This window comes from Balearica regulorum, chromosome 1, assembly GCF_011004875.1.
Source record: "Balearica regulorum gibbericeps isolate bBalReg1 chromosome 1, bBalReg1.pri, whole genome shotgun sequence".
In the NCBI taxonomy this organism is placed as follows: Eukaryota; Metazoa; Chordata; class Aves; order Gruiformes; family Gruidae; genus Balearica; species Balearica regulorum.
In genome coordinates this window covers 88,452,444-88,479,956 of record NC_046184.1, presented here as the reverse complement: position 1 = coordinate 88,479,956, position 27,513 = coordinate 88,452,444, and the positions used below count along the sequence as shown (strand labels likewise).

The window sequence follows — 27,513 nt, the reverse complement described above, 5'->3', positions numbered from 1 at the left end:
ACCCGTTTTCCCAGCGTGGGGATGCCGTGGGATAAGCTGCGTGGGGTGCCGGAGGTTTGCCTGGTGCACCCGATGTGGCAGCAGCAGCCCCTGCTGCGAGCGCTGCAAAACTGCAGGCGGCTGTTCCCCAGCCCCGGGCCGGGGAGGCGGTGGGGAAAGAGCCCCCCAAACCCCACCTGCAGGAACCCCCCCGGCCTCTCCCTGCCTCGCCGCGGGAGAGGGCAGCCCGGGGGTCTCCCCGCCAGCATCCCGGCTCTGCACGCCACGCAGCCGGCCACGCTCCGGCCTGTCGAATAAACGATGGTTATAAATAAATCACCGGCCGGTGCACGCTCGCAGGGTGCTCCTGCTCGCCTGGGGCCAGGCCTTATGGCTCTTTCTGGCTCCACATGAGCTCCCTGCGGCTTCGGCGTGGCACAGGGTGGATTGAGGTGATTAAAAAAAAAAAAGCTTTTTGGGGATGTCCAAGAAAACGATGTGGAAGGGCACGCAGCAGCGTGCCTTTCAAACCCCATCCCTGCCCTGCTCCTACCCACCTCTGGCTCGCTCAGCATCCCTCCGCACCTGCAAGGGCTGCGCTGGCAGCCTTCCCCTCTGCTGGGACTGCAGCAGGCTTTCCACACTCGCACCCTGCCCGGGATTCTCTGTCTCCGGCCCCTGCTGTGGGTTTGCCCTGCGTGGTAGGGGACACCCAGTCACTGTGTTTCACCCAGGCCAGAGCCTACGAGGCAGCCCCAAGCCGAATGTGCTCAGGCAGCTCTGAAAGAAGGAAAAAAAAAAAAACCCAAAACAACCAAATCCAAAACCCCCCCAAAACCCCAAAACAACTGAGTTCTGTTATTTAAAGGTGCCAAAAAGAAAATTGGTATTGCCCTCTGGGGTGTTTTCATTTTAGGAATGAAGAGGCCCTATGGGAATATTGTTAGGACACAGCAGTGAGGGATTTCACCATCGTAAAGGATAACAGAGAGGGCAGTGGTAACACACATTGTTCAAAACTGGGTTTGGGATTCCTGTCACCCACCCTTTTAACAAAGTCTTTCTCCAGAGGGTTTTCTTTATGCACTGGGTGTCAGGTCTCAGCATCCCAAACCTCTGCTGTGGAGGCAACAACACGCCCTCACAAATACCCCAACAAAAGAGGGCACGTTGGATTTACTGTTCTTGATATTTCTAAGATAAAAATTAAACAGACCATATTAATTTAAACAAACCTCATTCCAGACTACATCATCCATACAAAGGCATACAGAAGGGCAAAAGCCCCAGAAAAACAAGGCAAAAAAAGTAAAGAAGAACCTTTTCAGATCCTCTTTTACAATTGCTAGCTTGTCTTTCTCTTCGGCTCTGACCTGAGTCTCACCTATGACCATGCAACTGAACTACACAAAATGCAAAGACACTTCCAGGGATGTCACCTTTGGACTCCATTTTCTCACTCAGCCGCTACCAAAAAAAAAAAAAAAACCAACGCCCCGAAAGTCTCCTGCGTGCACCCTGCTCTGAGGTCCTTGCTTTGCCGAGGGAGCAGCGTGCCCCAGGTGAGCGGCAGTCTGCAAGCGCTCCTGCCGTCTGGCTGTCTCCCATCTCCAGTTGGGTGTGATTCTGGTGGGAGGCTCAGCATCGGCAGCCTTGGAGAAGGAGTCCTCTGTATGTCTGGCTGCTGTGTGCAACAAGCCACATGTTTCCGAGATGCGGTACTGCTCCCCACCGGTGCGAATCACCCAGAGCTGGCAGGGAAAGCTCTCGGAGATGAAGAAGTTTGGGCTCTTGCAGGCCACCCAGTCCCAGTCTTTCTGCTGCCAGCACTGGGACAGACAGACATGGTATCTGTGGGGGGCAGGCAGCTGCCTGGAGCAGCCTGGACAAAACTACTGCCACCTCTACCTCCCCAAGCGCTGCCAACCACGGTCTGCAGTCACCGATGACCAGGCTGGGGTTGACACACTAACTCAGAGTGGGGTAAGATTTATTCCTGACCCCCAGTTGCCGGAGCAAGATGCACCCCTCGGAGGGACGCGTGGCTCTAGCATTGCTGAAAACACACAGTGTTTCAAGGGCGGCAGAGCACTTGTTTTTGGGGCAGGGGCGCTCCCAGTCACACAAAGGTGGGCTTCAGATCTTCTTTGAAATTCACCACAGGCTGGGGCCCGCCGTGGTGCTCTGTCCAGTGGCCAGCACAGCTGCTGGGCTCCGTGTCCGTGTCTGTGCTACTGCTGCCCAGGGAGCCGCGCGGGCTCTGGAAGCAGACCTCGCAGCAGGGCCGGTGGCAGCCGTGGAACATCTCCTCGGAGCTGCTGCTGCTGGAGTCAGAGTCCGGGTAATAGTACAGCGAGCGCAGGGAGGGCTCAGCGGGTCCCCTCAAGGCACCCTGCCGTTGTCGCTGCTCCCACCGGATGCACGGGGAAGTGCCCTGGGGCTCCGGCCATCCCTCTGGCTGGAGGCAGACCTCCCCAGGGATGGCTGGAGGGGACGGTGCTGGTGGGTGGAGCCCTCCGCCAGCCATCTCGCCTTCCCTCCCCAGGGAGATACGTGCCAACTCCCCACAGCCCCGGCTGCCTGCCTCCTTCACCCTGAGGCTGGCACGAGGGGACACATGTCCGGGGTAGCGGGTGGAAGTGGGGGGCAGCAGGATCCTCCGTCGCCGCCTTGCCAGGTAGGGACTGAGGGGTGTGCAGATGCCCGGGTAGCCCTCCTGGACCCCCCATGTTCCTGCCTGCTCGCCTTGGGGGCCCTGGCTGCTGCACAGGGGACCCCCAGGTGAGGCTAAGCTGTAGGTTTTGCCATCCAGGCTCAGCTCTTGCAAGATTTCCCGCAGCTTCTCGCTACTCACATAGCTGACTTTGGGGGACGACTCCCGGGTCATGCCAGCTGAGATGTCCTGGCCCAGCAGCTGCTCCGGAGGCTGCCCCTGCCCTGCAGGTGTCCCACACTCCTGAGCACCTTTCAGGCCATGTTCGATGCCGTCTCCCATGTCAAAAAGCAGCGCCTGAGAGCAAACAGGCTCACGGGTCACAGGTTTCTGGAGGTCCTGAGCATCGCTGCAAAGAGGCGGTGTACCCGCCAAGCGGGGAGGCTGCCACCCATCTCGCTCCGGATCCGGGGGGCAGCAGTCCCCTGGTGCATCCCTGCACCGCCCCGAGCTCTGGCTGCAGGGAGCCACCGGCGGCACGTGGGGGTCGCAGCCGCTCTCCACAGACATCAGCCTCATCAGCTTCTCCTTGGCGCTGCTCACTTGCTCCTGCAGGCTTTCAATCACGGCATTTTTCTGCATCAAACACACACGCCTGTCAAACGCGGGGCGGGTGGAAGGTATGAAAACACCACCAATTTGGAAGCAGGCGCTGCCAGAAAATGAACCGCCCCTCTCTGCATGGAGACATGCTCTGAGGCAGCACAGCAGCAAGCCTGCAAGAGCTTGCAGCGTGTGTGACCTCGTCCTCCCCTGGAGCACCCCAGAGCCCCCGAGATGTGGGTGCGGGAAGGGGGACACTGGGGCAGGTGGCTCTCTGAGCTGGGACACTCCTGCCCATGCAATGCAGATGAGCGAGCAGAAGGCTGGGGGCTTTCCTGAAACAGAGCATCTCCCCTCTACATGAACCATATCTGACTGGGCTGTGGGAACCAGGCTCTCCTGCTCTTTTCCCTACATGTTTTTTTTTAATTCCTCTAGATTACGCCTAAATTTTGGCACTTTGGGGTGCAGAGTGATGTGACAATACAAAGAAGCTCTCCCCTTCAAGAGGGAAGAGGCTGGAGGGGGAGCGCCAGTGTGGACCAGGGCGTAAAGAAGGGCTTCCCACCCTGCAAAGCCTTCAGCCCACAAAAGCAAAGAGGAAAAGCCAGCGCAGCTGAGGGGGGCTGGCAAAGCCCTGTACCTCGGTGAGCAGCCGCTTCATGGAGTTTTTCTCCCCTATCAGCTGGTAGAGCTGCTCCTCGCTGTACACCGAGCGGCAGCTCCTGCTCGGGCTGGTGAAATATTTTGCCATGTGGCTCACGGTTGGGCTTTCTTCTTCAAAGGCTTTCCGCTGCTTGAGCTGGGGTGTAGAAGAGGGTGTTATCAGCGCGGCACGCACAGCCCCTGCCGACGGACGTGGCGGGAGGCAGGCGCAGCTCGCGCGCGAAGGAGACAAAGGGACGGAGAGAGGGAGACAAAGGCAGGGTGTGACGGAGGAGCAGAGATGGGGCTGCAGCGTCGCTTGGAGCCTCCCATCCATCTGATCCCTGCCCTGCCCCTGGCTCCAGCTTTTAACGCAGAGAGGGTCTGTGCCTGCCTGCACTGCAACCTCTAAGCATGCTGTAATAGTCCCTTCCCCCTTCTCCCCGCTCCCGACTCCGTGACAAAGACACTGTCACGCATGCCTCCTTATCCCCAAATCACCAGTGACAAGCTGAAAACCAGCAACGCTTAGTATCCGTTTTCTCATCTCGTGCCTGTGTGGAATCTTGCGCAGCCCAGCTCCAGCTGCTCATCGATCTCAGATGAGCAATAGAAGAGCAAGCCCATTAGGAAAAACAAGTTGATGAATTAAAAGATCCCAGTTAAATAAAATGTTCAAAGTCCCCAGGCTACAGCAGAAAAATGGTATAGGCAGAGTGCAAGAACAGCTCATCAGCTCCTCCGCCCTCACTCCGAGAGACCTTGCGCTTGGCAGAGCATTGCCAGCAGGCTTGGTGCTTGTCAGACGAGGTTTAGATCCTACTCCCAAGGGCTGGTCATCTAGCGGGTTGGGACTCTACACTTACACTGCATCAACTGAGGTAGGAGGGAACCTCTGGAGACCATCTAGTCCAACCGCCCTGCTCAAGCAGGGTCAGCTGGAGAGGCTTTCCCAGGACTGTGTCCAGTTGGGTTTTGAGTATCTCCAAGGGTGGAGGCTCCACAACCCCTCTGGGCAGCCTGCTCCAGAGTTCTACAACTTTTACAGCACAAAAACCCACCCCCTTTTTCTGATGTTTAAACAGAATTTCCTGTGTTTCAGTTTGTGCCCATTGTCTCCTGTCCTTTCAGCGGACACCACTAAGAGCCTGTCTCCTCCTTCCCTACTCCACCCCCATCGGTATTTATGCACATTGGTGAGAAAACCTGAGCACGCTCTTGCACAGATCTGCTCTTTCTTCAGCTTCACCTCTTCCTCCCTTTCTCACCTCATTTCCTTGAGCCCAAACATCCCTCCTAATATAACACTGAGTAAACAACTGTTTCCTCTCCCTGTAACAATGGGAGCATTTTTCCCACTAACGTCGTGGCCAGGCACACCAGGCTGTTCCTGGAGGACACAGGAAGCAGAAGAGCCTCTCTGAGCCACAAAAGGCTTCCTCAAAACATCTCCGTGTCCTCCCCCTCGCTTGCAGCAAAGCCCAGCTTCCTTCTCCAAGAGTGCAGAGGACGACAGCCTCCCCTGGGGACCACTGGCAGCCACAAAGCCTCCGAGCCTGGCGAGGCCATCTGGATGGCCAGAGCCTGGCTCCATCCCTGCCATGGGCAGAAACCCTCAGTGGGAGTGGGTTTGTGGGGTATAAGGAGAGGATAACTGCATGAAGGACCGATCCCACCGCCCACGTGGAGGAGGAGGGGGGCGGCAGCTGCCTTGCCACCCCACGTGCCCTCTACGTGGCTGCCACCCACCAGCACACTCTTGCAGGAGGGTTTCTGAGCAGCACCTCTGCAACGTGCCTGCACTCCTTGGAGACTCAGGGCACTTGCTTGGGGAAGGCAGAGCCATTGGGGCTTGGAGGATAAGCTGTGCAGGTGAGCCCAAACATTTGGGGAAAGCAGCAGGAAAACAAGTGCTTTGGCCCACATGGTTGCTGTTGGTAAATTCCAAAAATGCATCCGTTTCCAGCCAGGTGGCAGGACAGAGGTGGCAGCGTACCTGTGGGACAAAGATGAAGCAGTTGATCGTAGTTGTACACACGAAGATGCCTCCAGAGGTAAAACCAAACAGCAAGTTGTGCCAAGCGTGGAAGAAACGGTGAACTAAGCAGACAGTGCCGGCAGCCAGGAACACGAGGTTGACCCCGACGATGAGCGTCAAGGACTGGTTGACTGGTGGGGAGCTGACGTTGTCAGTCAGACCGGCCAAGTAGGTCCCATATAGGAGGAGGATACTCTGGAAGCAGAAAAAAGAGGTTTCTAGAGTGTGGAAAATTACAGCCTGACGGTGTCAACCCCCACCTCGTACCAGGCCTGGCGAGCTCAGATACACTCAGCACAATCCTAATTAATGCTCTTTGATCTATAATGCAGACCTTCAGCGCGCGGTGGTGACACCGCGGCAAACGCCCAGCACGCTGCTGCAGGTCAGAGGTGGGGCTGGGGAGAGAGGGCAGGCACGGAGGCGCTGGTGGGCCATGGGGGTCCCCACCGAGGGGCGCGGGGAGAGGAGGGTCAGGTCAGCAGGCGATGCTGCGGAGCAGGGCACGGCCAGGAGAGGCAAGACGTAAAAACCTCCACTTGGGCATCCTGGAGCAAGAACAGCAAAGACGGACAGACACAAGACAGAGGTCCCTGTGGGGACGTGGCAGTGGGGTACCGTCAAGGAGAAACTACATACCTCTGAAGGAGCGGGAAGGAGATTCAGAAGGACATTCAGAAGGAAAAAGCAAGGCAGAACTGGAGGTTTACGCTGGAGGGAAAAGGATGTACTTGGTGCCTCTTTAAATAGAAATCCAGGAAACTACCAGGTGCAATTCTTTCCTCTTCCCTTTCCTGCCTGCCTAATAGGAGTGAAAGGGGCTAGAGAAGTGCTCTGTACACAGAGGTCCTCTTCCCCTGGCCCCGGAGCAGGTCGGTTGTTTCAGAGCAGGCTTCCTCACCACGCTGCCCCTCAAGCGTCCCACGCATGCATCTTTCCAGTGTGCTCAGGATTAAACTAACCCACAGGCTGAATCCTTCCTTCCCCAGGGCACACTGGCAGGAAACACAGAGTATTTTTTGCCCACCTCTGCAGCACAGGGCATGGTCTGCCTTCAGGATCATTTGGAAATACCATCTAACAAAATCCCTGCTCCTGCAAGGGATATTGGGAACATGACTCCTACATTATTCCTGTGCCACCCACTAAGTGCAACTGTCAGCATTTTACTAAGAGACATTAAACTGTTATTTGGGCTACAAGAAGTGCTTTGTGACCTGTGGTGCAGATGTTCTGTAGACCCTTCTGGACCCCTCCAAGCTGTGGCTGCTTGATGACCGCGATGGCCACTGCCAGGGTCAGGGTCTGGAGGGACACTCTTACAGGCAAGAGAGGTTCATGTCCACAGTCTTTGCTGAGACTCCCAACTTCAGAGCACCATGAATTCTCAAGGTGGGGGTTGTAATAGTGAGATCTGCCTTGCAGGGAATTGGGCTGACACCCGAACCTGCTTTGCAGGATGTGCACTGGATCACAACCATGTTCACCATGGGGCACCTCCAAGCATGTGGCCCAAAGGCAAGCCAAGCCCTAAGCTCCGAGCAAGAAAAAAACAGCACCAAAGTCCCATGTGAAACATATATAATCTGGGACACAGACAACAGCACTGCCGTCTGATAAACTAGCACTTGCAATAAGCACAGGACTAAGTTTTTTGTTTGTTTGTGTGTTTTAATCTTGAGCAGAGGACTTTGCTCCTAATTCCAGGCATGTCCTTGGCAAGTAATTTCTGTTCATTACTCTGTGCCAGTAAAACCAGGATAACACACTGAGCGGCTTCACAAAGGGCTGAGCACATTAATGCGTGAAAGATAAGAAGTGCTACGTACACGCAGAGATAGAGGCTACTCTCACATTAGTGTAAATCCAGATTAACTCAAGAAAAAAACCCAGAAGAAATACCTCCATGGTTCCCAGTAGGTAGACAGGATCAGGGTCAGGTTCAGTGCAATGCTAACAAAGAGTACCTGGGACTGGTAATGGGGATGTTTTATTCCAAAAAACAGTTTGCAGGAGCTGTAGGCAAAAGCATTTTAGGGCCTAAACCCTAACACAAACTGCGGACAAAATCAGAGGTGGAGACACAGCACTGGAAGCCTAGGGAACGCCTGCAATCCCTCGCACCAAAGGAATTTTAAGGACAGGCTAGACTAATGTCTTTAAAATGAAGCGTAGGGGGGAGAAGGACTTGGCTGTGTTGTGAGGTCTCTTCCTGCCCTTTTTCCTATGATTTTGGGTAGATGGTCAACGAGTACTACGTTACGGTGAGTCAGAAAGGAACTGCCTGTTGTGCACGCAGAGATGGAGCCATTCCCAAAGAAAGGCTGTGATCTCACAAGCTTCATCAACATCAGCTTTCTGAAATGCGTCCAGCCTTTGCCAACCCAGAAGAGACACATGAGACCACAGATAATTACGGTGATAATTATACCTACATAGTTACATCAGTATAACTAACTCTGTTGGAATAAGAACAGCCACGTGCAAAGCTACACCAGTGAAAGTGTGCCTCGGTGGTATAATTAAGCTCGTACACATCCTGTAAAGGTAGCACCGAGCCCTTGTTATCAGCAACTCCTTGATTTGGAGTCAGGGGACTCAGGGGCTGAGCTGCAGTGCATCACTGCGGTGGGTGGTCATCTGAGGCTTTGTGGAAAAAGTGTGCTTTAGAAAACAGTAAGACATAAGTTTTAAGAAGGGAGAAAGATGAGGCGTGGGGGGTAGCAGGGAGAGAACTTAGTATGTGCATAGTGTAGGTAAAAGAGATGCATTAGGCAGGGAAAAAGTGGCTAACGGCTTTTACAAGGGAATGCAAGAAAACGTCAAGATGGGAAGGACTGGAGATGGGAGGGCTTTCAAGATGAACAGAAGTAGCTGGAATCTGCAGTAGGCATGTAGCTTGAGAGGGCAGCAAAACTACAAATGCTGCTTAACAGTTTAGGCTCTGAGACTGGGAGAAGGTGAGATACAACGCAAGAATTAATAAAAAGATTACGTACCTTAAACCCTAAAATGAGAACGAGCCAAAGATCGGAATAAAGAGACGCGCAGGACTGCACCCGGCTCACTGAGCAGGTCATGCCTTTCTCTGTCGCCTAGGAGGCAAGGGGAAGGCAGAAGTGAGGGCTGCTGCCCGGGAGCGGGCAGAGACCGATGGGCAGACAGGTCTACGCATCTGAGCAGGTCTTTCCTGTAAATTCTTAAAGTGAAAGGCCAAAGCTGGTGCTGCCAGGGGCAGAGGGTTAAAGGGAGGAAGATTTTGGCACTCTGCTGCCAACAGGGCCGGTTAAAGCCTTCTCTAAAGCATCTGCAGATGCCACGGACTTCTCCCGTGCCATCTAGGTGACCTGCACAGGCTGGTCAAGATCATCCACCAGACCTTACTGCTTGGCAAACCAAAGCCCTGAAACCAGCTATCCTTTGCCAGGTTTGGGTGTACAGACCTGGAAATTTTGCAGTGGACCCTCATCTCTGTAACAGGCCAGACATAAACCCAACCCCGAGTGCCCAGAAGGCTTTGTAGCTTGTCTGTCTGTCTTTTTTTTTAAACAGCACCTCCAAACGCCTGACCACCCACCAACTTTGTCCACAGAGATCATACAGGACACGGTGCAATGCTCCACCACCCCTCCTCCTCCCTTTACCCGCAGTGAGACGCTGAGGCTTCGGAAACACTGGACCGGATCAGAGAACACCCACGTCAAGAGCAACACGGCGTCCGCCAGCACCAACGCTGCCACCATCGCCAGCAACTGGAGGTCTTTGATAATCTGCAAACACACAAGAAGTTAAGCGTTAACTGTGGGGGGCAAATGGACACCAATAACTTCTGTCTCCTGGGTCTCTTTCTGGTTGCTTCTTGCAAGGGTCATGTCCATCCTAACGATTCCCCCAGAGTGGAGTCCAGCAGCTCACCTACATCCGAGTCGGTCACAGGATCTCTGTCTCCAGCTCCCAAACTCTTGGAGACCTATTTGAGCTTGGGGCCAGGTATAAACCCTCCCTGACAGTGTGGCTAGCTGGTAAATGCCATGACAGAAAACAGCTCTTCCAAAACAACAGTATCATCCCTCATGCCCATATCATAAACAGAGAGAAAAAGGGTGGGGAAAAAAACCTGGTAGGATTATAATTTTGCAGGTTTAACACAGATCCTGGTGCCTCAGGAATGGGAGTCCTTGCTGGCACTCAGTTCCTCTGCAAAACCCTCGTCTCACCTTTCCTCTGAGATCTACATTTTTCACTGTTAGAAAGTGGTCACTGGAAATGCACTGTTACCTGCACAAATTTCTAGAGGTGGCTCCCATTTCCCTCCCAGCTGCTGTACCCCATTCCTTCAGTGATGCAGAGGAGTTCCCTCCCTCCCTTCAAGAAGGGATCAGATGCATCTGGGGGCGGCCCTACATTAGACACCCTTGAGGATGCCTGGTTTATTTTCACTGTGCAAAACCGATCAGCCCAGACTTGGATATTCACGCCAGCGTGCAGTGTAATGAAGGCACGTGGCCAGTGTAAAATGAGAACAAGACCTCACTCAGTGAGGGGGCTGGGACTCCACCAGGGAACAGGCAGCCTGGCAGGGCACCTGCTTGCCTGCAGAGTGGAAAACCTCTTGCCTCATTGCACAGGAATAAATGTGGAGCCCATGCCTGCCTAGGTGTGAAAGCAGACCTGTGATCGTGGCACCCATCCCTGTCACGTGGCAGTTTTATTCACTATCCCACACCGTTTTTGGACTTGCTGGTGTTCGCCCCCCTTGGAGAGTTTGCCCCCCCACACTCTGGATGCTGTGTACTCACCACTCGCTTGTCCGGCACCCGCTGGGTGAACACCTTGTAGAGCCGCCAGCTTTTCCCCAGGACGGGGCCGAACACCAGGGAGGTCCCCACACACAGCAGGCAGAGCCGCACCTGCCGGGGGGGGCAGAGCAAGGGAGCTGAAGGGGCAGCCGTGGGGCTTGCAGGGACACCCCGTGCCCTCCCACCCAGGGATGCAATAAAGATGGGTGGGGATGTGTCTATGGTCTTCTGGAGGGTCACACCAGATACTAGAAAGCTGACTGCAGGGTGAAATAAATTAAAAGGCGTGTATTCCTCTGCAGGCACACCTGCTGCCTGCCTTTTCCTCCCCACCCTGAGAGGCTCTCGTCAGAGGAGCCGGCAGGAAGAGCCAGGCAGCTTGCAAGCGGCAGGGGCACTAAGGGTCTCAGCCCCAGTAAATCACTCGCTGGCACCTCTGTTAATTATCCTCAGCCCGGCGGCTGAGCAGGATGGCAGGGTGTGCCCTCTCCCACATCCCACTCCCCCTGCCCGGGTGGGTGCCCAGTCCCTGGTCTGGCAGGGCAGCTGCCCTGGGTCAGGACACAGAGGGTTCCTCACACAGCATTTTGATGTAGATCTGCTTTGCAGCCAAACAACTCGCCTGCAGGCTCGCAGCACGTGCGTGCAGACAAGTGTGTCTGCGTGTGTAGGCACCTGTCCCAGCAAACCCCCCCATTCACCTGAATAAGCTTTTCCACCGAGTCTCCGGATGGCAGGCTCTGCTCTTGAATCCCAAAGAGGTAAGCACTAGTGTAAGTCAAGCCACTGCCCAGCAGGGTCACAATGTTCAGATTGGGGCTGGACATCTTCACGATCCTCCAGGAAACAAAGCAGGGAAGGCGGTGACAGTTAGTGAGCGTCGTGACCTGGCAGTGCAGCAGCAAGGTCCCCTTACAGGGGTGATAAGGAATGCTGACACGCTGTCCTCCCCAGCCCCTGCTCTTCACAGCTCCTCCAAAATCTCAGCCATTGCTCCATGGTGCATACCCCATCCTCTCCCCTGTATTGCTGTAGTGCTTCACTATCCTTAAAGTATTCATTTTGCCCTACCCCAACACTCCTGTGGGGCAGCAAGATTCCCTCTCTCCAAAACAGATGGGTACCAGGCTTGCCCCATGGCATCCTGACCCCCGGCATGCGACTGCGGCACAGAAAAGCATCCCTGAGGCAACTTCAGCCAGCGTCTTTATGGACAAAACCATGGGAAGCCATGGGCTTTCAGCAGCAAAGCAGACAGCGTCACCACAGCCAGGTCTCTGCTACCAGTGCCCGTGCCAAGCACACAAAGCTGTGCAGCGCTGCCGGCACGTGCTGCGGCCACACATCCCCGCAGCGGCACAGAGCCAGGGGAAGCAATGCCCCGCGGTCACGCAGGCGACACGCAGCACAGCGCCCAGCTCAGACCCTAGGTTCAAGGTCAACATCTTCCTCCACTGTAAAAGGGCAGAGTGGAAAACCTCACTAATGCAGCCCGGGGTGACTGTCCCCAGCAGTAAGCTTTGGGTATGGCAGCTACAAATGCCTCCAGGAGCAGGCTCTTCCCACTGCTCCTTCCTCTGAGGAGATACTTCCACCCTCAGCACAGTCTTGACTTCAGGAAGCTGCCAGCAGTGTTCAGGTTACAGCTTCCCCTCTGTAATTTCACCCCATCACTCATAACCCTGTAACTGTATTCAGGGAGGGGAGAATCGACCCACCGATCTCTCCTGACCTGTCACCCTTCTCCAGCATGCCCATCACACGAAAGCTGTAGCTCCTGCCATCCCCCCCGTGCAGCTCCGTCCCTTCGATCCGCTGCTAAGTCACCGCCTCTCTCTACCCTTGAGCTCCTTCCTGGCTTGCTGCCTGGCAGACGCAGAGCCTGGGATTCAACCTGGCTCGCTCTCTCTGCCTTCCTCGCCATGCCTCAGCCCCTGGGAAAAGATATTCATCAGCTCACCCTCTCAGCTGCACGCTGAAAAAGGTCTCCTTTGCCCTCCCAGGTTCAGTAGGCAGACATGTATTTATTTGCTGCAGTGCAAATAAATAACACACATTCATTACAGCTTGCTCTGAGAATATCTTCAGGGGCCTAAATAATGTGGTAATCAATTAAGGTGGCCACCAAACTCAACGCCACTCTGCTTCAGTAAATCAAGTGCTTGAGACTGGGATGCCGGTCGTGCAGCTACTGCACCGCAGCAGGCGCAGGGCTCAAGACAAACCCTTAGCAGGACCCTCCCGACTGCACGGTGGTTTTATGAAGCGCCAAGCTCCCTAGCACAACCAGAGCCCTGGAACAGCAGCAGCCCGGGCTGCACACACATGCACGTCTCGGTGCAACACAACAGCACGTGGAGCACAAGGGCTTTGCCAGGTGAAGCTTGGGAGAGGGATGTATCTTGGGCAGGGGAGCAGCTGAGAGACCAAGGGACCAATGAAGCTGAGGAGAAGGTGGCAGATGAGACATCCAGAATTGCTGAGGAAGGCTAAGCACTGGCTGAGACAGTTTGAGCCTTCTGCTTCATTTATGCTGCATTCAAGGGAGCAGGACTTTTTATATCTTTTGAGTAGACTGAACAGCACCAAGAAAAGCCTACACTTCACCACCAGCATCTCTCACCAACGGGGATCATGTTCCCCACCAATATGGACAACCACCAAGATCAAAAAAAGTTAGCAATATCTTCAGACTACGAGCGGCCCAACAGCAGGAATGGTATGTGCGCATTGTGGAGAGCATGACAGCTTTGCTCACGGAGCTGTGCTGCTCAAAGTGATGCTCTCAAGACTGTGGAGTGGAGAAGGAGACAGCTCTCTTTCCACTCACTTTTGTTGATGGTTTTATTGAATAGCACCTTCAGGATGAGACCATGCACAGCTGCCTGTGCCACTGCGGAAGGCATCCATGCTCTGCCTTCTCCACAGCTCCCTGTCTCAGGGAGGAAGGGAGCAGACCAAGCAGGACTGTCTCCACCAGTGATCAACACTGGCTACGATGGAGAAAGCTGGCACTGCCTTTGCTTGCCCCATGCTACTCCTTCAGGCTTGTGCCCTCCTGACCCATAGCTGGCCATCAGCTCAGAGCCTGGTCCTGAAGGAGCCCGACCTCGCTGCTCCAGCTCAGGGGAACTCTCCCAGCAGAAGAAGGAAGCCCTTACTTGTTTTTCCTGAAGCGAATTGTGAAGACAAGAAAAAAGAGCGCTAGCAGGACTCCTCCAGTCAGGAACGTCCACACGACTCCCACGAGAGCAGCAGAGAAGGACGGGGAGCTCTTCCCACTGCGGTCAGAAGATGTCTGCAGGAGGTAAAAGGTGTGAGGAGGAAGAAGACATTGCTGGAGCTCCCAGTGAAGGAGGTCCCTACGCTGGCATGATCGCTCCCACGGGTGCTCCTGCTCAGCCAAAAACCACATCTCCCAAACCCCTCCTCATGAGCAGACACCCTGGCACCAGACCAAGACCCACAGGCAGGGCTACTGAGATGCGTGTAGGACACGTGCTCTACCACATGCTGAGCGCACAGGAGAGGGCAGTCCAGGAGCCCTCTTCTTACGACCAACCAGCCAAATACATATTGAAACCGTACAAGTGACTCATAAACCTCAGGCAGCCCTAGTTGTGAGAGAGAGGAAAATGGGTGACGGTTCCTCGCCGTCCTCCTCTGGAAGGAAACCTCTAGCGACAGACCCCACGGTACCCCAGTTTGTAGCACACTGCTTTGGAAAGCTGGGCAGGGCATCCTTGGCCAGCCGTTCCCACCCTTACCCCTACGTGCGGCAGATAACCAACCAGCCGGCTGACGTGACTGGGAGCCAGCAGCAGAGCTGCTGGTCGGTGCAGAAAACACAGAAAAGGGAGTGGGACAGCGTTTTTCAGATGTGTTACGCAGTGACACACCGAGCTGGGCTCCACCCGTCTCCCAGCTGGCTGGAAACTAACTTGGTCCTGGGTAGATGTCAGCTGAGAATTGGCTTTTGAGGGACACTCCCAAAGTGAGCATGATGGAGGCACCTCTCTCCTTGCACACAAGCGACCTTATGGTTTTAAATCTCCCTTTAAAAATATTCTCTGCTATCTCCCTATTAACATAGGATGGATAAAATGATCCTATGTGAAACAAGAAACCTATTTCTGCTGCAGATCTAGAATACTCCAGCATTTTTACCAGGGTGTGCACATGTGGGTTTGTTCACACATACTATGTGTGCATGTTAACTGACAAAAAATTACTTTTATTTAACTGCTGGCACATCCCCTTTAAGGGGAAGGAGAAAGGCAGGGACTGAGCTGGCATCACATGCCTCCTCGCTAACTTCTCTGGTGCTAAGTACTTTCTCAGGTATTCCAGTTCACCTGCACTCAATTTCTGCAGTAGAAGACTATTTTCCCAACAGCTGCCACTGCCTCAAACTCCCAATTCTTCCTTCAAGATCTGAGCTGTTTCTGCTGCCAGCATTGCTAGAAATAAATCTGCAGGGAGAAGTAAGGCAGCATTTTTGAGCTGATGCCTCATCTCCCTCTTGCCCAGCTGGGCTCCATCTCCTCTGGACGAACAAAAACAAGGCATAGCTTAGAGAATTAAAGCCAACGTGTAATTCTCAAAAATGTGTCACCGCCACGTGAGCACAGCTGATCCGCAGGCTCCTGGCAGCTCACACGCTGGTGCCACGCTGGTCGCAGGGCTGCTGGGAAAGGCAAACCCCTGGCTGGGAGAAACAGCCAAGCCGAGAGCCGATGCTGCCGTGTTACGCTGGGATACAGCTACATGCACAGCTCAGCCCTGCTCTGCAGCAGCGTGGAAGGATCCCTGGGGAGATACTCATTTCCCTCCTAAAAATTGCTCCCCACCTCCTCTTGCCTCTCCCCATCCCCTGGGCTGGGTGGAAGGGCTCTTGAGGGTCTCTGGGAAATGAAGACCGCAGCAGACAGTCACGCAGGTTGGTTCCCCTCCTCTTACACCAGGACTCGCTGTGCAAAAACCCCATCAGAGGGGCTGACAGTGCTGCTCGAGGCCGGTACGAGGCTGCAATGCCAACCCATTTCTGCAGCCTGCCTGGTCGAGCCAAAGGGTAACACCTGGCTTTTGCCAGTAAGGAAGTGTGGGAGCCCCGGGATGCTGAATCCACCCTGCTTTCACTTCCAGCAGCACCCACCACCAATATCTTTCCACCTCTGGCTGCTGCTGACAGCATTACTGTACCCTCTTCCCAGCAACCACCCCGGGATGAGAAAGACCCCTATGTTCTCCACCTTTCTTTTCCCAACACACACCCCTCCACCCCGACTGCTGTTTCCCTGGATGTTGATGATACTTGAAGTTGATGGAGCGCTTCATTTGCCGCTGAGTGGAGTAAATCCTGGCCCTAGCAGGGGGAATATTAATTGTAAGGCAGCTGCCAGAGCCAGAGGAGCCAAGCAGCTTACGGTCTTCTAATTAAAGGCCCGTGGTCGTGCAGGACACGGTGGAGAACCGAGCAGGCCAAGCCTCGCTGGTCCGTCCAGCAGCCTCATGCAGAGCCAACTGCAACTCAGTGCATCCCAGTGTCCTTTCTACTGGCTTAGTGGTGGGGGGCAGGTACCATTTATTACAGATGATGGCTTTTAATTAAATCCTGCTCTATTCATATTTGAGAAGCACTTTGAAGTTCCAGGGGATGGGAAAGGTCAAGGGCAGAGGAAGCCATTCCAGGCCACTCCTAAGCGGCTGTCACGCCAGCCGACACGTGGGAGGGCAGCTTGACACGACTTGGCTGTTGTGGCTGCTTCCTCACCTTCTGCCTAACTACTGGGTGTCATCTAGACAGGGCTTGTCTTGGAGGCCATCCCTGGAGATGACAGTGTGCAGCCTCCTGCTAGACAGGACTGTGTGGCAGCTATGCCCTGTGCCCCCCTCTCCATCCCTCCACCCAAATCCACCTCTGCAGAGCAAACCTCGCACTCCCCCCCCTCCGTACGTACCACCGTGACGGTGCAGAGCTCCTCCAGTGCCCGCTGCTGCTGCTCCCGGCTGCCAAAACTGGAGCTGCCATCGCAGAGCTCAGAGCAGTTGAATCCCGGCTCCATAGCACATCCTCAGCCGTCATCCAGCCGTACCTTCGCCCCTGCCAGAAGGACGAGGGTCGGCTTTCTCCAGGGAGAAGCAGCCCTTGGCGTACGCCGTATCTCCCCCCCATCAGCAGGGCGTAGGGAAGGGGTCCGGCAGCCCGGGGCTGAGCTTACCCAAAGCAATGCACCACACATCCAGAGCCAGGATGGGGAGCGCCCACCTCCTGGCGTCCCTTGGGGTGTGCTCTGCGACGAGGCGAGTCAGCGTGGGGTTTGGGTCCCTGTGGAGCACTGCAGCATCCCGAGCCCTGCTATGCCACCCTGCAAACCAACACATACCATGGTCACAGTGGCCCCCAGCTCCTACACCCCAGTTACGGAGCCAAAACCAGGTGCCGTGCTGGTCCAAGGTGGGTCACGGCACCCCAGCACCCCGAGCTTGCCACAGCTTTCCTCTGCCAATGCATTTTCCCGCACTGGTGCAATTTCAGGGCATATCTTTGCAGGGCACCCTCACTCCGGCAGCCGCTGCTGGTTTCCTGGCACAATCCCTTCTTCCAGCAAAGAACCAGCAAGCGAAGACAACAACAAACAGCAACAAGTGTTGCCATCGCTTAATGGCACCTAAACCCAGGCCTGGGCGAGCACAGGAGGAACAGGCTTGAATGGCACACGTACCAAAGCGTTTTGGCTGGCTTGGCCCAAGCGGCAGCCTGGCTAGCTGAGAAGCAGGTTGTTCATTAAGGAGATTTAAGAAGCCCAGCACCTCTGTGCTCCCCATCCCTCCCGGCGCTCTGGCTGCCCGGTATTGTGCCCGCCTGCACCCGCTCCCCTCGCACCACCTTTGCCTCTGTTCCCTCTTTCATTTCTCTTTTTGGTGGAGATTTTAATAGGCCTCATTACCATTTTAGACATGAGGTCATACTTAACCTCCAGCATCCTTACTCAATTACCATTGTCACAGGTTTTAATTAGCTTCCAGCGCACGACTGTAAGCAAGTCTCCCGTCGTTAGCAGCTGGGGAGGAAGCGCAATAGCTCACTCCCTCTTTGCTTCATACAACAGGTAGAAGGAAAAAAATTACCCACATCGTGCTCCTTGGGGCTGGTCCCCAGCCGAGCATCCCCTGCGCTCGTACCCGGCACCAGGCTGGTGCTCCGTCCTTCCCCACCGCTACTCCTGACACTTTGATCCCCTGTCCTCAGAAGTCCTTCCTTAGGAAAGACTCCCATAATTATGTGAGCAAAGAAAAAGTAAACTAAAACAAAGCGTGGGTGCCAGGACCTGGCCTGAAACTTACTGTTCTTCATGGGGGATAACCAGGATTCAAATGCCAGAAAAGCTACGGGCATTGTTCTCAACTCGTGTAAACCAATTTTCAACTTTAGCAAAGTCACTTACAAGTCCCAGCCCAAAACCGTCTGGGCCAGCAGGCCACTCATACAAAATTAGCAGAACCACCTCTGAAGCGACAATAGCAACTCTCCTGCTGGCAGAAGCCCCGACATACTGCAGGTCTGGACACCGTTCTGCCTGTGCCAGGACTGTCCCCAGCACAAGATCAGCTTGTCGTGTCCTACAAACACAGTATCATGCATTAGCTAAACTTACGATTTTGCATGTGCGATAGACACTTTTTTCAAGAGCGCCGGTGCAAGCCAGCTCCATCAAGCCTCTGTCTATCTCTAGCTTGCAGCAAACTGTGGTGGCATTTTCTCCACAGCAGGACCACGGTCTGGAGGTTTCCATGCCCTTCGTTGCTCAGGCTGAGTAATCAGACAAGGGGTACGGCTGCAGGAGATACCCAGCTGCTGCAGCCAACGCCGGGTATTGCGACAACGGCAGAAGGGCAGCGGAGAGGAGGAGACAGGCTCCAGGTAAGCGGTTCAGGGATAACGCTGGTAAGCGCGAGAGCGCGTGGAGGGGCCGCACGCAGTGCCCAGGCATGGGGGTAGGAGAGGGGCACTGAAGCTTTGACGCTGAGACCACCTGTGAGGCGAGCGCTGCCCAGCCTCCCAAAGAGCTCAGCTCCTCCCCAGCTGTGTTTATGGACAAGGGGTCTCCCTGTAACTCCCCGCAACCTCCTGCCATGTCAGAGGGGGAGCCCACCTGCCAGGTGGACCGCTACCAAGGCTGGCACGAGGCCAGCAGGCACGACCCTCCCGTGGCTCACAAACGGAGATGTTTTCACAAGGAGCATCAGTTCAGCCTCTGTCCCCACCCCGGGAAGCCACCCCTCAGCAGAGGGCAGGAGCCCCTTGGGGTCTCTCCAACCCCCAACCCACTATTCAGCAAATGGCTCCTGCACAACCTTGATAACAAGCAGAGGCCAATTAGCGCTTATTAGTATGCAACAAAGCAAGCACCAGTGTGGTTGTTGCCGAAAGGCAAAAGGCATTTCCAGCCCAGATCCTGCTTCTCCTGAGGGCTGGCAGGAACGGTGCTCCATGGCCTGGAGAGCATCCAAGGGGGACCAGTGCTGCGGGGCGGGGGGGTGTCATTGCCCCTCAGGGTGAGGTTGGGCGATGGTCAAGGAGACATACAGCAACACGGGTAAGAAAGCATGTCCTTAAAATGCAAGGGTCTCTTGAGGGCAGAGACTTGTGGCGTTTTTTGGGGTTGTTTTGGGTTTTTTTTTTTTAACACTTTCTTGTACTCCTGTTCACCTGAACATCATCGAGGGAAAAGAGAAGCCAGGAAGAGTGATGCCAGCTGTAAGTGGAATTGACTGTCATTTGACTATTAAACAAGAGATGTGAGGGAACATCACCAGAGCAGTTTCCGACAGCCCGCACACCCCATGGAAGCAGTCACAGCATTGGGTGAAGTAAAGCCCTTGCTCAGCGTGCCGGCTGTGCTTGCCTTGTTCTCCTTGGTCCCCCTTGCTGCCCTCAGTCTCTGCAGTATTACATCCACCACTGGTTGGGTCATTGTGCCTAGTATTTGGCCATGGCTGAGCATCAGCATGCATGTGGACGTGATCCAACACACCTGAAGTTGATAGGAAATGAGTGACTGGAACGCGTGAAAAAAAATTAGCACCATTATCTTCTAATGTAAAAAGGAAGCACTGACTGCTAAAAATAATATTCGGATAAAAGCAATTTGTGGTCATCTCAAAGGCTGATCTTCAGGTCTGGAAAACCTGTTTCTCTAGATCCTTCAAGACCCAAGATTACTTATCTACCAATGCTGAGCAACTGTAGACTAATGCATAAATATCCTGCAAAAAAAGATGCAGTTGATGACATCTAAATGCACATCTTGACTCTGTCAAAGTTCCTTCCTGCCTTCAAAACCTTTTTTTTTTTTTTTTTTTGAAAAAGCAGAGGGGAGGAAAAAAAAACAACCCTGAAAGAAGCTGAAAAATTGATGCAGCATGTATGGGCCCAGAGCAGGCAGAATGAACGTTTCACCCCAAACGGTTCCTTTTGATCTAGCATTGAAAGAATTGAAAGAGAGACTTCTTCCCGAAGAACAAGGCGATGTCATGGCTTGGTGAATAAAAAGGTAGAAAACTGAAGATGTCAAATCGCAGACAACAGAACAATTGCATTCAGAAATGTGCCAGTTTTCACGAGCCCTGCAAGCCTGTCTGGTCATATCAGCCTCAACAGAGAAATCATAGAATGATAGAATGGTTTGGGTTGGAAGGGACCTCAAAGATCATCTAGTTCCAACCCCCCTGCCATGGGCAGGGACACCCTCCACCAGACCAGGCTGCCCAAAGCCCCATCCAACCTGGCCTTGAACACTTCCAGGGATGGGGCCTCCACAACCTCTCTGGGCAACCTGTTCCAGTGTCTCACCACCCTCACAGCAAAGAATTTCTTTCTAACATCTAATCTAAATTGACCCTCCTTCAGCTTAAACCCATGACCCCTTGTCCTGTCACTACACTCCCTGATAAACAGTCCCTCTCCATCTTTCCTGTAGGCCACTTCAGGTACTGGTAAGCTGCAATTAGATCTCCCTGGAGCCTTCTCTTCTCCAGGCTGAACAACCCCAACTCTCTCAGCCTGTCCTCATAGGAGAGGTGCTCCAGCCCTCTGATCAGCTTTGTGGCCCTCCTCTGGACTCGCTCCAACAGCTCCACGTCTCTCCTGTACTGGGGCCCCCAGAGCTGGACACAGTACTCCAGGTGGGGTCTCACCAGAGTGGAGTAGAGGGGCAGGATCACCTCCCTCAACCTGCTGGTCACAGGTCGCAGGTACATCTCTGCAAGGGAAGAGCAGAGCACATTTGGAGAAGCACATCTGTTGGAAGAACCATTGGGAAGATGCCTGTGTGGCCAGCTCTGACCTGCGGCTTTGCTGCATGCCAGGGAGACAGAGAAGAGCAACGGGGGGGGAAGGAGCAATGTGCAGGGAGCAGAGGCCACTCCTGTCGCCTCGGGAGGGGAGCAGGAGGATCTCAGCTCACCCATGGCTAGTCTGTGCTGCTGTCACCACTGCTGATGGGAGGTGGAGGTTTGCTGGTGGGGACCAGCCCCAGCTAGACAGGGCTCCAGGCCACACAATTAAAATGGCAAGTCGTCCAGATAACTGTTCCGGTGAGATGAATGACATGGGATGGGGTTTTGCAATTCAGAAAACATTGGTGCTTCTGAGACAGGCTCCTGTTTTCCCCTTCTGCTCTTCTTGTCCAACAAGATCACTTCTTGTTTGACCTGAGAAACCTGCAATATTGCCAACCCCAAGGCGATCAAAAAAAAAAAAAAAAAAAAAAAATCACAAGTTGACTTACTGCAACACCCCCCCCAACGCAGCTATTTAAAAATTGTGAGTTAAAATGCATGGCATATCTCAAGCTTATATTTAATTTATATTTAAAAATTCAGCACCTAAGTTTTCACACTTTCCCCTGTAAACACAAAAGGAAAAAGAAAGAAAACAAAGAAATTCTGCTTATCACGTAACCTTAAGACCCGGGTTACAAAGCCCCAATCCCCAGGAACACCGGGGAGCAGCAAAGCTGTCACCCTGCTTCTCAGGGACCGTGTCGCATCCACTCTGCTCTTGTCCCTGGGATTTCCAAAGCCACCTCCAGGCCTCTTGGATATCTTCACCCCTGGCAGACCGACAGCTGGCTCACTGCACAGCCAGACGATGGATCATGTCGCAGGGCCCAAATAGCGTCATCTTCCCACCCCACAGGCAGTGTCCCTGGCTATGCTCCCACTCCATGACCCACGCTCAGGGTACGGGCGATAACCACCAGGAGCTGCGGGACCTTGCTGCACGCAAAGGTAGGAGATGCAGGACAAGGTGCTCCTGTCTCCTAACCATTTCTGATAGCATCTTCCAAGATCATGAAGGCAATACTTTCTGAACGCCGATCTTACCCTTCACCCCAGCGCTGCATGTCTGTCCACTGTAGGTCCCTCAGCTCGGGAGGATGGCACCAGGCTGGCACATTTAGCTCTGTGTCTAGTGTTTTAAGCCATTTAAATGCAAGTTAAACATCCGCCCAGCTCTTCTCAGCTCTGTGGTTTAAATGTTTTGAATTTGAAGACAACTCCATGCAAAAAAAGCCATGACTTTTTTGAACCACCACGTGGTCCTGCTGGGCGCTGACTCACCAATCTCCCACTAAGGAGCTGATAAGGCTTTCAACTCTCTAACCTTAATTGCTATACAATGATAGGCGTGCAAGAAATAGAGACAGACTAGATTGGAGATGCTCGAAGGAAGGAAAACTGGGAGGAAATACTACGAGCCCAGGGGAAGCGTGCTGCAGATGAGACCGACACGACCAGAGCCCACGGGGAGGTGAGCTGAATCCCTGGAGCTGCCGCTGAGCAACTCTGTGTCACCCAAAGACCACAGCCCTCCCACCTGCCCGGCTGTAGCGGCAACCCAGCAGCACACAGATGAAAGGAGTGTAAACCTCCAGGTTTCTGCCTCCCCAAAGTGGCTAGGAGCCCAGGGGTTGGGACCCCACCGCTCGTCGTGCTGAGCTGATCCCTGCTGGCACCAGGTGGCTCGGCAGGGCTCCCCGCCGCAGCGGGAAACAGCCAGAAACTCCACAGAAAGCTCCTTCCTGCTCAATTTGACACCGTTGGTACCCCCAGGTGGAAGCCTCTCTGCAGTGAATGAGAGCGCTGGCGGGATCTCTGCTGCAAGACAGCACTTGGGGCGAAGGCGGGATGCAGGTCCTCCACCAGAAACAGGGCAGGGGACGTGCCCCAAGCATAGCTCTGAGAAGATGCGGTGTTGCTCCTCAGCCCTTTCCCATGCCCAAGCCTCTGCCCCCCGGCTGGAGGTTGCAATGCGTAATGCTCCAGCAGCCACACTGCATAAACAATGAGACCAAGCAGAGGTTTTTTCACCACTTTGGGCAAAATCTTGGGTTTTCATTATTCCATAACGACTTCATCAATCATTTCATTCATTAGTGGGAGACCACACCCATAGGTGCTGTTCTGCCTCCATGGAGCAACCTCCCTGTTTGTCCCCAAGCCCCAGGCCAGGAGGGTCCCCATCCCAAGTGCCAGGCACGTGGTGGATGACCCAGAAGCGGGGTTGCAGGAGCCACCTCTCCAGCAACACATGGCCATTTCCCTGCTGAACCGCAATTTAATCACAAAGAGAGGGAAACAGCCCCGGCTGGTGGCAGGGCCAGACTGTGCGGCCACCGTGCCCTGTGCCCACAGAAACACGGCTCCTCCCCCCCAGCCTGCCTCGCGCACAAGGAGAGGAAACGTTGGAGGTCTGCAAAAATCCCCAAGCATCTGTTTCGACTTTTGCTGTCCCTGCATCCCAGCTAGACACTGTGGGGCAAGCAGTGAGCCCCTGACTGCAGGGCTGGTCAATTCTGGGTCCCTGTCGGGGGTCACTCCCTCATGCCTGTCCCAGAGAGGCTGGCACCTCGCCACAGGACAAGAATGCTGCAGGACACCCCACTGACTGCGTGACGCTCGCACTTGCCGACTGGGACGCTGATCCAAGGCACTGTGGCAGCGTCCCAGCGCCTCAGCGACAGGTCTCAGTGCTCAGAGCCTGGGGCCTCTGCCCATCCACGTCGCCTGTTTTGCCTACATGGTCCTCTCCCGCTTCTGTCCATCCACCGACACAACCTCCTTCAAAACCCTGCCTTTTCCCAGGCTGTTCCCATCAAATGCTGCTACTTCCTGCTTTGTCCGTGTGCCCTGATACGCTGCTCTGAGGCAGGGCTTGGCCCCGAGCAGCGCTGCTGGCAGCTCCAGCATCCCTCGCATGGCAGCTCCCTCTGCCTTCGGGGCGTTTGCACCAGCCTGACGAACTGCAACGGGCTAAATAGCTTTACGGGAAGGTGCAGCCTGCAATTTTTTTCTTCTCTTAACTGTACCATCTTTAGAAAGCCATCATGAATAAGAGGTAAAAAAGCCTGATGATTTAGTACCTTGATTTACAAGAGAGATCTACCTTGTGGTTGAGGTGTGTATGACTTAATTAAAAAGCAGAGGCTCACCCCCCGCTGAAGCTGTTCCTCCTCTGCGTTTGATAGCTCAGCAACCAAGAGGCCACAGAAGGGATATTTTCATAAAGTTACATTTCAGATCGAGCCTGTGCCCTCAAGAGCTCTCCCTTTCCAAAGCTGGCAGAAAGCTACAGCTGCTCCTTCATGCAATCAGACACCAGCCCCTCGCAGCCTTCGCAGCACCAGCACACCTGTGTGTGACGGCTGCAAGCACAGGGACAGCTGCTAACCCTAACATTTTTTTCTTTTAAATCAGGCAGGATTTTGGAAATCAAGAGACATATTGCATCCCAAAAAGAGGAGGTAGAACAGAGCGTTGCAGCTCTTTCACCTTGCCTCCGCTGACCAAGCAGCAGGGAATATTCCCCCCTAGGAGTCAGATTTAATTCAAGGCCCTGAAAGCCAGAGATGTCCACGGCTCGTCTATCTCACCTCCCAGGTATGACAGGGTACCAAACTGCACCCAGTGGTTCCCCACTGAGGCTTCTCATTGCTTTGCTGGGCAAAGCGACCACCCCATCAAGGGACAGGGCCACTTCAAGGTTTCCATGAGGTCTGCCAGCCGGGGCTTCCTGCAGGTGGTGGCAAGGCTCACTCAGGGGTTGAGAGGTACAGCTCCAGAACTGGAGGTGAGACCGAATCTGGGTGGGAAGCGCTAATTGTAAACTGTGCAAGCACAGGGGTCTGCAATAAGAGATGTGTATGCAACGCCCCAGCACCAGGCAGGTGAGGCGACGTGGCAGGTACATCAAGGATGCATAAGAAACGCCAACTGCAACTCAACACTGACAGCTCCCGGCTACCAGGGATCCGGTTTCCTCAGCCTCCTCCTGCCCCTCTCAGGCTGCAGAGCACCTGTGGGGCAGCGGAAAATCCAGGTCTGGGTGAGGGCTCCATGCGCTGCCCTACCTGAGCCCCAGGGTGCTGCGTGATGCTCAACTCCGGCAGCCAAGGTCCCGGAGTGCTCCCAGGGGGACTCTCACCCCTAGCAAGTCAGGGCAGCACTGCGGACCCAGCACCGAAGGGGCACACAGGTCCCTCTCTCCCTCTCCCCCAAGAGGGAAGGTTGTAACCTTTCTTCCCCCCAAACTAAACTCCACAATGCACGCAGCTTGCTCAAGTAGCAGCAGTTTCATTAGAACAAACTAACCAGCACTGCAACTTCAGATCTTTGCATCCTGCAAGACGGCCCTTTTCTATCGCAAAGCGCTGGCAGGCTCCCGCTCCCACAGCCGCCTTCTGTGGTGCCACTCAGACTGTTTGGGACGGTGTTTTCTAGAGAACTACAAACACCGGCATTAGCCCACCACCATTTCCAGCTCGGGGGTGTACTCTGGGCACCGCCAAGCCAGCGAACGGCAAACAAGGAGTGCTCCATCCCCAAAATGTGACCCCAAACCTGGCCCGCCAGCCATCACCGACCCCCTGCCACGGAGCTGGGAACGCTCAGGGTGCTGCCACGTTTTCCCTCCGGAAACTGCCAACCCAGCCCCACGGCCTCGCAGCTTGGGGGACTCGCAGGGCTGCACCCACGGCACCCCACTTACCGCGGGGAAGGGGGCACGGGGAGCAAAAACACCCCAAAGCAAAGCGCAGAAAAGCAACTCGGGAGATAAACGGCACCGTTCGTCTCAGCCACCCCGCTCTGCTACCGGCGCGGCAGAGCACCGCAGGACCGGCTGGAGCGGGGCAGCCCCATCCACCGCTGCCGGCCTCCCTCTCCCCAACCCCCCCCCCCCCCCCCCGCCCCGGAGCTCCCGACCCACCTGCGGGGAAGGCACCCGGGCCCGGGGTGCAAACCTGCGGGGCTGGCTGGCTGCCTGGCTGCAAGCGGCGCGGGCGGCTGGGTGCGCCCTCACCGGCCGGGCTGGGGCGGGACGGGGCGGGCTGGGGAGCAGCCCCTGCCGCCGGGGGACCGGGAGCTCCGCGCCGGCTGCCGCCCCGCAGCGCCCCGGCCCGGCGGAGGCGGGCGGCGGGGAGGGGCCGGGAAGGCCGCGCTCCTCCCGCCCGGGCGGTGGCTCCGGCCCCCTTTCCTGCCGAGCCGGGACAAAACTTTTCAGCAGCGGGGGGAAAAAAAAAAACCAAACCCGGGGGCCGGGGCTGTCCCGGCGGGGTTGAACCCCACTTCAGCGTTGCCCCTTCCCCGAAAAAACCCCCATGCCCAGAGCCGGGGCGATTGGTGACCCCACCAGCACAGCCCACCACCCCTCCGGCCCCGTCTGACCTGACCCCAAGGCTGCTGCGTCCCGTTAGCCCCACGGCCCGTCCGGCTGCCCCTGGGCAATGCCCATCTCCTGTCCCTGCACCGCTGCTGCAGGTGGGGACGCGGCCCGGCCGGTAAGAAAGCGTCTCGCTCAGGCGCTGCCTACAGCTGAGGCAGCACAAAAACCCCACGTCTGTGGCAAAACCGGCCAGAGAAGGTGAGTAAACGCGAGGGCGGCCAGCCCTGCGCTCCATGACCTGCTTGTGCAGCCCCATGGCTAGTGGTAGCCAAGGTGACTACTGCAATAGGTATGTCTGCGTGAGCAACAGTCGGTGTCCTGTGGACAGACCCACCGCTTCTCTCAGCATCCCCGCGCGCCTATTTTCCTCTCCTGCCTCCCATAGCCCTGACACCCTCATTAACTTCTTTCTCTCTCCTTGCAAGGCATCCATTCAATTTTACTGGATTTTCTTCCCCAGCTCCAAAAGCCCAAAGCTTTTCTCTCCTGCAAGCACCAAAGTTTCTCTCCCAGCCTGCAGCAAAGTGCCAGGCCCTACTGGAAAGAGTTGTTTGAAGAAAGGCGTATGGCCGTGCATGTTTTCTCTCTTTATACGCTTCTGTTTACCTCATTATCTGACTCCGCCAGGCCTTGGCGTGAGCGGTGCTCATTTTTCACTCCTACCCATTCCCAAACCTGCAGTGCCGTGGACCAGATGCAGCCTTGGTCTGAACAGGGACGACGAGGTTTGCGCAGCCCTGTTAGGCGTGCTGTGCCACGCAGAGCTGTCATAAACACACAGACCCGTTAGTTTCCCAGCCCAGTAAAAGCTGTGTCCGATCCCCAACATCCAGTTTGGAGCCGCCAGTTCTGGCAGCAGCTCCCAACCCCCTTACCCTAGATCTGACTGACATCCCAAGTAATACAGTGGGGAAGCCGCTGCACCCCCTTTTCCCATCCTCTTTAGAAGGAAAACAGAGGGATGTGCGCTTCCCCAGGGAGTCTAACACACCACCCTCTGGAAAGCATTTTCCAGCCTGGGCACCAAAAGCAGATGTATCGGGGGGTCAGTCCTGGACCTGGACCT

At 55.1% G+C, this 27,513-nt stretch overlaps 1 protein-coding gene across 2 annotated transcripts; it reads right to left on the bottom strand.

Annotated features, from left to right (window-relative positions):
• Positions 1–1,082: 1,082 nt before the first annotated feature.
• GPR156 (G protein-coupled receptor 156) lies at positions 1,083–26,184 on the bottom strand. 2 transcript variants are annotated; one of them, XM_075764928.1, is made up of 11 exons: positions 25,992–26,184; positions 16,939–17,085; positions 16,678–16,820; positions 13,879–14,015; positions 11,419–11,554; positions 10,718–10,828; positions 9,563–9,688; positions 8,918–9,013; positions 5,877–6,113; positions 3,879–4,037; positions 1,083–3,268 (listed from the first exon to the last, which is right to left on the bottom strand). In XM_075764928.1, the coding sequence occupies exons 3-11, from the start codon at positions 16,780–16,782 to the stop codon at positions 2,099–2,101; spliced, it is 2,277 nt and encodes a 758-aa protein (XP_075621043.1). In that variant the 5' UTR covers positions 16,783–16,820; positions 16,939–17,085; positions 25,992–26,184; the 3' UTR covers positions 1,083–2,098. The 2 variants fall into 2 exon arrangements, with proteins under 2 accessions (XP_075621043.1, XP_075621046.1); XM_075764931.1 differs by lacking the exons at positions 16,678–16,820; positions 16,939–17,085; positions 25,992–26,184 and having other exon boundaries at positions 11,419–11,544; positions 13,879–13,995.
• Positions 26,185–27,513: the final 1,329 nt, after the last annotated feature.